Genomic DNA, 11522 nt, shown 5'->3' on the forward strand with positions numbered 1-11522 from the left:
TTTGTTTTTATTATAGACTAAAGTTAAAGCTATACGAACCCATTTGTTTTTATTATAGACTAAAGTTAAAGCTATACGAACCCATTTGTTTTTATTATAGACTAAAATTAAAGCTATACGAACCCATTTGTTTTTATTATAGACTAAAGTTAAAGCTATACGAACCCATTTGTTTTTATTATAGACTAAAGTTAAAGCTATACGAACCCATTTTATTTTATTATAGACTAAAGTTAAAGCTATACAAACCCATTTTACTTTAACTTTAGTCTATAATAAAACAAAATGGGTTCGTATAGCTTTAACTTTAGTCTATAATAAAACTATACAAACCCATTTTATTTTATTATAGACTAAAGTTAAAGCTATACAAACCCATTTTGTTTTTAGACAGCAATGACAGGTATGAAAAGAGACTGTGGAGGTGCAGCTGGAATACTTGGAGCTTTTTATGTGTCTGTAAAAATGGTAAGAAACATTAACAAATATATCACTTAACTACACATATACTTGTATAGATAATGTTTGAGATGTATAATATTTAAATAGATAAATTAGTCCAGTTTTATTATAACGTGATACAAGATAACTTGATGCACGAAGAACATGCCTTAAAGATGTGATTAGGCTTAAAATAACCTTGTATGTGTACATTTAAAAAATATCAGTTATTTTTGAATAATCGTCAACCCACTCCTTGATGCGTTTTCTCGACTAATGTCAGTTATTTTCGAGTATTTTTTTGCTAGTAGTAGTATTCTAGCAATGTAAAGATTACATCTGGACATTGTACCAAACTAAAAGGATATTAAAATAAACAAAATTTTGCTGAACGTAAAGTCTGACTATAAGTTTCCATTGTAAAGCTGTTAACCTAAAAATATGCAAATTAATTCATGAGTGTTTGTGAAATGTCAATGATTTTGTGTGTGAAGTTTAAGAAATATTGAATGCTCTTTTACTTGATATGTAAAAAAAAAAAAAGAACGTATGTGACGTGCTGGAAATTTACGTTTTATTTCTGCAGGGTTTTCGTAGCAATCTTCATGCTGTGTTCTGTTTAGCAGAGAATGCTGTAGGTCCTAACGCAACACGCCCTGACGACATCATCACCATGTATTCAGGAAGGTAATAACAATCTGAACTTAACTCTTTCAGCACGTGCTCGGTCCCTGGGACTGACCTCATAACCATTTTGTGCTTGTTATAGTTTTCATTCTATAACTTTTAAATTATTAAGCGAATGTTAACGAAATTTGGCAGATTATCAGTAAACATTACAATGCTTTCATATGTAAAATGTCATTTTTTTATTAAGTCTTAAGGTTTATTAAGCAATGTTTCTCTCGTGTCTTCTTTTTTCTTTTTGTAAATGGTTTGTGCGATTATAGGTAGTTTGCAGAAAATAGCATGTAATAGCTTAATGAATCATTGAGGTCAGTTATATTATAACAAGTGTCTAAATGAAATTTTCTGTTAGACTTTTGACAGTTATCGTACATCTTAACAGTGTATGTGACTCATGTTTGTATTTTAATTACTTCTGGATAAAGTTGGGAAACTAAGCCTTCACTGGTCGATTGATCGTCTGGCGCATTAATCGATAACATGTAACTCACATGAAATTTAGATAGTTGGTTTAATCAAAATGCTAATTCCAGTCAGTTGATTATTTCTCGGATATCAATCTATTTAATGCTAATTTTGTTTAAGCTGTTATTTTATGTGGCTAATCAACGTGATGAGTGCTCATGGATAATCGGGTTAGTCACCCAGCGCTACATCTACATGATAAGTGATTTATAATATACATTAAAACAAACTGTAAAACTAGTATTGTTGAATAAATAAAACGGATATATCATAAAAAAGTCAAAATGAAGAATAAAATATCACTAGGTTTTGCCATAAAAACAGTTTAAACTAAGTTTAAAAAAGAGCATATAATATCACAATATATTTAAAACACGATGTTTTACATTCAATCTTAAACTTTATTTTAGGTGTTTTAACTATCTTTTGTTTTTTATAACAATACAATCCTTTGTTTATATTTTTCAATTTTAAACGTTTCTAGGTTTACCTACAGGCAAATATCAGAACTGAAAGAACCTGTGGGATATCACTAAACTTTAAATGCTTTGTTAAACAAGTCATAATAATATTACACTGAAGCTAATTGTGTATGTAAAAATTTAAACTAAAAAATATTGATATTAAATAAATCTTTAACTTTCACTCCATCTGGAAGAATGAAAAATGTTGTTTTTTATTGTATTAATGAAGATTTATGGATTTGAAACTAGTAATGCATTACACCTCTCTGGTTTTTTGAGTGGGATGACATACCAGACCTTTTTCAGACCCGAAGAAGTATAAACTGAAATTTTATTCCACTTTGGGGCTGTGGAGACACTAGAAAGGTGACATTTAGTTCCCACTGTTTAATCAGACAAGAGTTAGTAGTGTCTTTCTTTAGCCTGTCATCTCAAAATTAGAGACAGATAGCCCATGTGTAGCTTTGTGCAATAAGCAAACAAATAATCACCAATAAGAAATAAGGCTTGAGAGAAGTCCATTACATGTTTCAGATATTAATGAGTTGTGTACTTTAATCTGTGGAATTTCCTTACTTTTGCTGTGTGGTTATACAAATACTATAGTTAATGGAAGCTGACTTAAAAGATTTAATTGGTTAGGCCACATTTAGAGTGTAGCGTTCAGGCTCGGGCTCCTTACCTTAGGGAAGACATGAGCAAGGGTTCAGAGAAGGGTTGCTAGGATGCTACCTGGAATGGAAAAGTTATCTCTTGACAGAAGTAGGGGGATCTGATTGAAGTGTTTAAGATTGTTAAGGAAATTGATGGTGTTGATGCATCATCTTATTTAATGGTGGAAATGAGGACACAAATATAAATTGTGGCAGAATAGGAGTCATCTTCAACTAAGACAGCTTTATCAGGATAGGAGTCATCTTCAACTAAGACAGCTTTATCAGGATAGGAGTCATCTTCAACTAAGCTTTATCAGGATAGGAGTCATCTTCAACTAAGACAGCTTTATTTTTTATAACAGGGTGGTAAGCCTCTGCAATGGGTTACCTTCAGATGTGGTTAATTTAAGAGAGTTTGAGAGAAATCTTGATAAGTATATGAATGATAAGAGCTAGTTTTAAGTGTTTAGTTTAATTTGCTGGATACGACAGCCTAGATGAACTAAAAGGTCTCTCCTTTAATGTTATCTGTTCATATACGGCCCTTCATGAAACATCTTCAGACACAGTTAATAATATTATTAGATTGTTTAATTGCTGGGATTTTACCTAAATGTTTGAGGCATTTTTCGTTTTCTAATAATACAGAACTGTCGAAATCAACAATACTGATGCAGAAGGAAGATTGGTTCTTGGAGACGGAGTAAGTGGCTTTTTTCTCTCTCTCTCTCTGATACAGATGATGTTGCAAGTTATATTTTTACCGTGTTAAGATACAAAACATTGATTACGAAGATGTTCCGTACTGATTTCGGTGGTTTGTAAAACTGTGTTTTATTTTATATGCTTTATGGAATTCCCTTTATGTGCTTGTTCATATTATTGTGTGTATTAAAATTAACTTCAAAATCCTAGGTTGCATATGCTCAGAAAGATCTACATGCCAACATCATTGTTGATATGGCAACTTTGACAGGAGCCCAGGGTACAGCCACTGGGAAATATCATGCTGCTTTGCTGACAAACAACAGTGACTGGGAACATGCTACTGTTCAGGCTGGTAAGAATTGTGGAGACCTTGTCCACCCTGTACCATATTGTCCCGAACTTCACTTTAGTGAGTTTGCAAGTGCTCTGGCAGATATGAAAAATTCAGTTGCAGTAAGTTGAATTTTATTTTGTATGCCTAGATAATAAAAAAACGTGTCAAAGATAAATGTTTCTCATAAATTCAAGATCTGGAGCACTGTTACAAAAATTATGATTTTAATTAACTCTCTCACTATGAATATAAAAGTGTTAACTCTAACTATGAATATAAAAAAGTGTTAACTCTAACTATGGGTATAAAAGAGTGTTAACCCTAACTATGAGTATAAAAAGTGTTAACCCTAACTATGTGTATAAAAAGTGTTAACCCTAACTATGGGTATAAAAAAGTGTTAACCCTAACTATGAGTATAAAAAGTGTTAACCCTAACTATATGTATCAAAAGTGTTAACCCTAACTATGAGTATAAAAAGTGTTAACTCTCACTATGTGTGCAAAAAAGTGTTAACTTTAACTGTGAGTATAAAAGTGCACGTCATGACTTTATTTTATTGAGTTACATTCAAAATTTAATGAAACTACTTTATTATTAATGTATACAAATAAACTTGGCATCAAAGTGTAGTTAATAAATCAAATTATAAGTTTTCATTTCTAATTTCACAAAGAAATATTTAGATAAATTTTCAGTCTGCTTATCTACATAACTTGCATTTGTTTGTTTTGACTTAAAAATTTTCTATTTCTTTGTCAACCCTATCTGACGTCCCGTGTGTAATGTATATTACTCATTATTGTGTAGATATTACTATGGCATTGTCTAATTTTAATATCTTCCAATCCTTTCTGTATATGGAGATATAAACCAGGAAATCAAACCTGCTTGCCACACCCTCCTATCACATCCCCTCTCTCTCTCACTGTTTACCAATAATTAACGTTTGCTATTACATCATTAATAACCAATAGAAAGACAGAATTCTAACTTACCAAATTTACCTTGATCTCAATAAGGATTTTTAGTTATTTTTCCCTACAGATTAAAAGTTACTATAATTCAGTCCAGATTGAACACTTAATAAGATAATTATAGGTAGTTATGCCTTAGTTAGAAAGCCAGTTAGTTTATAATAGTTATAGGATGATGTTTGCTGTGTGCATGTTATTATTTTGTGTTTGTAAGGGCATATTTCAAATAAATAATTATTTATTGTACAAAAGTAGAGTTAAATTTCATTGGCAGGCTGACAGCAACAAAACAAGAGGGCAAAATGTAAAATTCAGGAAATTATTAGGTTAGATAAGAAAACATTTGTCCACTAGGTATGTTTGCGAGTAGCTCGTGCATTACTTCGTTCGATACGGTAAATTGGCACGCGTTCACCATGTGGTTTACAGCTTGTATTGCAGGATTATTAGTTCATCACGGTTCGACAAGCAATAAAATTAAATAGAATCAGGTGTAAACTGTTATGAGTCTGAAGCTATTTGGGATAAATAATTTCAATTTTCTGTTACAATTTGAAGTCATTCTGGGAAGAAAAAAAAGGATTATTTAGCTTTATTTGTAATTGTTTTGTGGTAGTTTCAAAGTTAGTCATATCGACCATGTCCGTATAGTGTCAGGGTAGAAAAAACAACAGATAAGATATAAAGTTTTACTGGAAAAACTAATTTAACAGGTTCTAGAAGTCTTTAACATGGAAATCACCTTGTGTTCGGACTAGTCAGACTTTGAATCAGACTCTGACTATATAAATTCACAGGCAAGTCTTTAATAAAAAATAATTTATTCAAAATCTGATTTTTTGTGTACAAAAGGTTTGTAGTGTTTACTAAAGATTGCCAAATTTCATGAAGATACACATACCATATTAAAAGTTATAGTATGGATACTTTCATGGTTACAAAGTCGGTCAAAATGACCGTGAGTTAAGCAGTTTTTGTAAAATTCACAGAAGGATCATTTAAATAAAGTTAGTCAACAAATGTTTTCTTTCTAATGCAGTTATTTTTATAATGAGATCATATCTACATTTTACCTTTAACGACAGTCTACGTAATACTTTATAACAGCTGGAAAACAAATGCAATATTCAATGTAACTTTTTAAAATCTTGTATGTGGATGTCTTACATTCTCAAAGAACTATAGTAAATAAAATTTAGGCATTATCTTGAGGAGTACGTATTCTTACAGAGCAGCACTGCTGCTAATTTGGAGTATTGTTTACCAAGCATTAACCTTCTAGCTTTTAAACTTTCTCATTAATACTCATTGTTTGACATTGTGTCTTTTGTGCAAATTAATTTTCTCTTACAGAAAACTTCAAAACTCTGACATAAATAAGATTATATTGTCACTCAGCCTACTTTACAGTGTTTTTACATATGAAAGTTTCAATTGCACATTAATTAGTTTTTGTTCCATTATTCTGTTGATTCTTTAGGATCGTTCCAATGCCCAGCCCTCGTGTGCAGGGCTTTTCATAGGAGCTAATCTTGGATTTGATTACCCTGGAGTGTGGGTCCACGTGGACATGGCCTATCCTGTCCACTGTGTAAGTCAATTCTTGTTTTGGATAGTATTTTGGAAACTTTGTGCAAAGTTGTTTACACATTATTTTTTTGTATATTACTTGTACACCACAAAATAACCTCTTACCTCATAATAACATTGTTGTTTACTGAGTTTTGTTATTGTTGAGACTGAGACATGGGTTAAGAATCACCGTAGATAGTTGTAACTTATTTCTACCCTCCTTTGTAAGTTTTTTCTTTCATAAGAGATTTGCTAACCAAATAATGCAAACTGTAAAGAAATGATAAACCCAGCAACCTAAAATTTACTAGTCAATTTTGTCTTTATGGGAAACGTAAGAAATGGATAAAATAAGCACAATCATAATTACATATAGAATATTATTCTTTGAAAGAACAGTTTACTCTTCTGCCATCATAGTATTTAAAAACATTATTTATCTGTAAATTTGGTTAACATTAACCACCAAACTGTTTCCTGGATGCAGCATTAATTAACAGAAGTTTCTCCCGAAGTAACGAAAATCGCCATTGTGACTTCTTCAGTTAATACATTTAAAATAATGATGTATAATAGATAACATTTCTGTAATATGTTTACTGATATTGAACATGTGAATAGTACAATCTCTGGTTTTTTTAACAGACTTGATTAAACTCGTGTATCTGTAGTCTAATATTTGTCATATTCTTGTTGTTTTTTTTCTGTAGTACTTTTAGTATAAACGGTACTTGGAACATAATTTTATTCCAAAGGATTCGTCAACACATATAAAAATAAATCACTGTGCTTTTTTCTTCGTTAAGGGTATGGAATACTTCTGTTCTTATAAAATAAACGAGATACAATATCTGTCTAACTATTTCATAAAACAGTTTCACTGGTAACATCCACTGGAATGTATTCCATAAAGTACTTTTCATCTTTGGATCTTCTTCAAAACTCTGCACTTTTTAAAATAACCACCCATCATCTTTTAAAAGTAAAATTATTTGATATACAATTAGCTTAACGATAGAAAAATATACCTACAATAAGACTTTGTTTGTGTCTAGATATGTTTCGGTAGATATCTCTGTACGTTTCTAGTTTATCTGTAGACAACAATCGTTGTCTTTACTTAATTATTTACACAAACGTCACGTGACGGACTGACAGTCCCTGTAAACAGAATTAACGTTGAACTGCCGTTGTCGTGTAGGTAAAAGTAAAATACCGTTACTTACTACATTACTTTAATGATCTGTTGGCTACATCTGATTATACATGATGTCTGGCTGTTATTATTCTCAACACTGATACAGTACAAGTAGCTGTATCAGAGGCCCGACATGACAAGGTGGTTAGAGCACTCGACTCGCAATCTGTGGGTCGCGAGTTCAAATCTCCATCACACCAAACATGCTCGCCCTTTCAGCCGTGGGGGCGTTATAATGTGACGGTCAATCCCACTATTCGTTGGTAAAAGAGTATCCCAAGAGTTGGCGGTGGGTGGTGATGACTAGCTGCCTTCCCTCTAATCTTACACTGCTAAATTAGGGACGGCTAGCGCAGATAGCACTCGTGTAGCTTTGCGTGAAATTTAAAACAAACAAGCTGTATCAGGTATACATTTCTCCTGCAATATTTTAATTATTATATATATATTGAGTACAACCTAATAAAATTCTTGATGTTGACTCCTTTGTGCTATTTGTTCTGACTGTGACTGGTTTTTCTTTGTGTAGTTAGCATGAAATGTTTTAACCCATGAATTATCAGTGGAGACCCCAATAATGTTACGAACACTTCTATACACCTAATTGTGGACTGTTGATTACAGGGCCCCAAATAACATATAAATCACACAAAAAAGTAAAACAATATCACTAACCTAACTAATTTCCACTGGAGTTGACTATGTATTTTATGTATTAAAGAAAGAAAAAGTAATTTACCTCCCCTCTTTTTTGTGGGTGGGAGATAATCCTTTACACCAAGTGGGTGAACGATGTTTTTGATGTAGTTTAAAGTACAATGTCTAAAATATAAAGTAATTACTACTGAAAGGTTGTTATTTTGGTTTTTTTTTTTAAGTGTCAATTCATTTTAAACCCAAAATTTAATAGATTTTAAGTTTTCTTTCTTTTACAATATGATATAGTGCACAGAAAGCACCTAAAAAAACTCCCTTACACTCTTGACTGTATTTCAAAATTGTCAATAAACCAGTTCTTAACATTTTTTTTCTTCCAGGGTGAGCGTGCCACTGGATATGGAGTAGCTCTTCTTGCTACTCTCTTTGGCCACAAATCCGAACAAGAACTGTTGCGTAACACCTCGCCATTTGAGCAGGCTAATGGTCCTGTACTGGAAAATGCCAGTAAAAAAATCCGCCTTGTTTGACACGCCCTTCAACTTAGGCTTTAAAACACGGGCTTCATACTATAATCCAGTTGTCCTGGGTAGCGAGGCCAGTGTTAAACGTAGCATTTCCTGTCTGGACAGGAAACTGTTGAGGAAACTTGTTCTTTTTGAACCAAGTCTGACTTTTGTTGGCTAATCTTAATATTCTAGAACCAGATTAAAAAAAATACAAATGATTAATATTGAAATTAACATAATTGTTAAATGACTCTGGAAAAGAACTGTCAATGATTTTTTGGTGTAATGGTTACATGCGAGTATGAACATCAACAGTACGTTTTTAGATTAAGTTCCATATTATTTAGTAAGGCAAGAGTATAGACCTACCTCAAACCTTATAATTCGTAGGTTTTTTATTTTCTTCTTTTTAAGCACAAGGCACCAATCAAATAAAATTCAATTCACCTAAACAGGGGGTGGTCCGTTGTTTCCCGTAGATGAACCGCAGGATTTGATAATATGACCAATAACACACCTTCGTTTTATATTCTTTGCTACCTTTTTTTATTGTTTAAAAATCACTAGTTATGCTTCTGTTGCTTAAATTGTTTTTTTATGTACCCTCCCCTACTCCCCTTATATATATATACTGTTGTTGTGGTAATATATAACAAAACCATTATATACAAAGATATACTTCAGGTAATTAATATTAGCGATATATATTTTTACTTTAGCTAATTAATGTTAGCTACTAATACTACCTTCATGCGTGAAACCAGTTTTTAACTCTGATAAAAAAATAGGAGTTTCTATTTTGTTACGGTTACTAGTTAATCCAGTTGGTTGCTGGAGAGTCTTGATATATTTTATTCAATTTTTCACACAAAAAAAAAGTACAGCTGTACAATTGCTCTTAACTAAAACTTTGAAATGATAAGGATGATTTTAAATCTTTTTTTAATTCTTCCTTCTATAGTAACAAGGTATAAATTTCAATCCTGTACAATACCTTATCCAGGTACTTTCTCTTTACCATCAAATGCACTTTTATTAAATGTTATTTTGACAAGTAGATTCTGAAATAAATAGCTTTTATGTATCTATGCTTCGCTTATTTTCTTGAAATGTAATTTTTGGACAAGATACCTGTCATTCTGAATCATAGAGCTAAACAAGTAACAAGTATAAATATGAATGAAAACAGCTAAAAGAAGGGGGACTTAAAACTACATAACTGGTATACACTTTTAACCGGCATGGCCGTGTGGTTAGGGTGCTCGACTCGCAATCTGTGGGTCGCGGGTTCGAATCAAACATGCTCGCCCTTTCAGCCGTGAAGGTATTATAATGTGACGGTCAATCCCACTATTCGTTGGTAAAAGAGTTGGCGGTGGGTGGTGATGACTAGCTGTCTTCCCTCTAGTCTTACACTGCTAAATTAGGGATGGCTAGTGCAGATAGCCCTCGTATAGCTTTGCGCGAAATTCATAACAAACAAACACTTTTTACCAGAGTTAAGTTGACGTCATTATATATTTGTAAAATTTATGAGATACCACTAGAAGTTTGAATATTAACATTTAGGATCATGTAAGATGTTTAAGAAAAAAACATTAAAATACAATGTGGAACAATACAATACAATGGATTCCTTGGTTTGCGACCCGATTCTGCCAAAACTAAATTCACGCTCAAAACTTTGGGGGTGTGAGTGCGTTATAAGTGTAATGGTCAAATTCAGTGACGGGCTGACAAGAATTTGGATTCCTTATACTGCTTGAAAATTAGATTGCTAACGCACATACACCCTTATGTGGCTTTTGCGCAAAATACAACAAAAAATTCAAACCTACAAATAAATGACAAGAAGTATATTTTTTATTCAATTCATCTTTATTATAATATGCCTAAAAATTATCTTATTACCCTTAACATATTACCAGAAATTAATATTTGTGAGAAACCGTGACGTCACAAGTCTTTTTGATGAAGAAACCTCTCTATTAGGTAAAATACAATTAAAGAACGTCCACGTCGTGGTCAAAAACATGACTGAAAAGTTGTTAAAAAACAGTAACTTGGAAGAACATTACTTTAAACTGAAACCTAGTCACACCTAATAATTACGTAAGCAAGCTGTCCGTATTGATTAATATAAATGTTATATTTTTAAATAAGTTTTTTTTTTTCGTGGTAATTTTACGGTAAGAAAATAACTTTTTTCGATAATTCAAATTTTCTGTTATACTATAAAGTTTATTTTTCCAGTTCACCAATATTTTTACGAATTTGTTGTTGGTTTTATTACTATTAGTAATTTGAATATTAGTAAAGTTCCATTATTGTAGAGTTGCAATAACACACTGAGAGGAACATGATGGAATATTTCCTGTTTAGTAGTTTGATTTGAAGAATATTAAAGCCCAGTTACAGAAGACTGGAATTAACGTGGTGTATTACTGTTTTTGATGGGAGTATTTTCAAGGTTACGTTTCTTACATAAATGTATAGCACTATCCACGTGTTGCTATGGTTTCAAGGTTGTGACGGTTTGTTTAGAAGTGATTGACAGCTAACAGAAGATGTGATAAATTACACAGACCTGCTGATATTGATGACATACGGACAAGTTCGTTTCTCACTGCCAAACTAGGACTTTCAAAGTGAGCAACATCACATACACACGTGGGCTATGCGGCTGGGTCAGAGACCTCAATAGTTTAGATATAGCCAACTCTAAGTTTGATGTACTGACAAAATTGGAAGGGAGTCTGCAACACCCGCCGCCACGATATCGTCTGGCTCTTTCAACCGAACAGGATTTACTGTCACGTTTATAACGCGTTCACAGCTGAAAATGTAGAACGT

General features: G+C 32.4%; 1 protein-coding gene across 2 annotated transcripts in view; it reads left to right on the plus strand.

Moving 5' to 3' along the window:
* LOC106463964 (probable aminopeptidase NPEPL1) overlaps positions 1 to 9753 on the plus strand; it is a 26357-nt gene extending 16604 nt beyond the window's left edge. For both annotated transcript variants that reach the window (XM_013924063.2, XM_022391605.1), the window contains exons 7-12: positions 391 to 468; positions 1028 to 1128; positions 3362 to 3416; positions 3629 to 3874; positions 6214 to 6324; positions 8541 to 9753. In XM_013924063.2, coding sequence (XP_013779517.1) covers positions 391 to 468; positions 1028 to 1128; positions 3362 to 3416; positions 3629 to 3874; positions 6214 to 6324; positions 8541 to 8690 — 741 coding nt within the window. In that variant the 3' untranslated portion in view covers positions 8691 to 9753. The remainder of the gene's footprint in view (positions 1 to 390; positions 469 to 1027; positions 1129 to 3361; positions 3417 to 3628; positions 3875 to 6213; positions 6325 to 8540) is intronic.
* Positions 9754 to 11522: the final 1769 nt, after the last annotated feature.

This window comes from Limulus polyphemus, unplaced genomic scaffold (genome assembly GCF_000517525.1).
Source record: "Limulus polyphemus unplaced genomic scaffold, Limulus_polyphemus-2.1.2 Scaffold1531, whole genome shotgun sequence".
In the NCBI taxonomy this organism is placed as follows: Eukaryota; Metazoa; Arthropoda; class Merostomata; order Xiphosura; family Limulidae; genus Limulus; species Limulus polyphemus.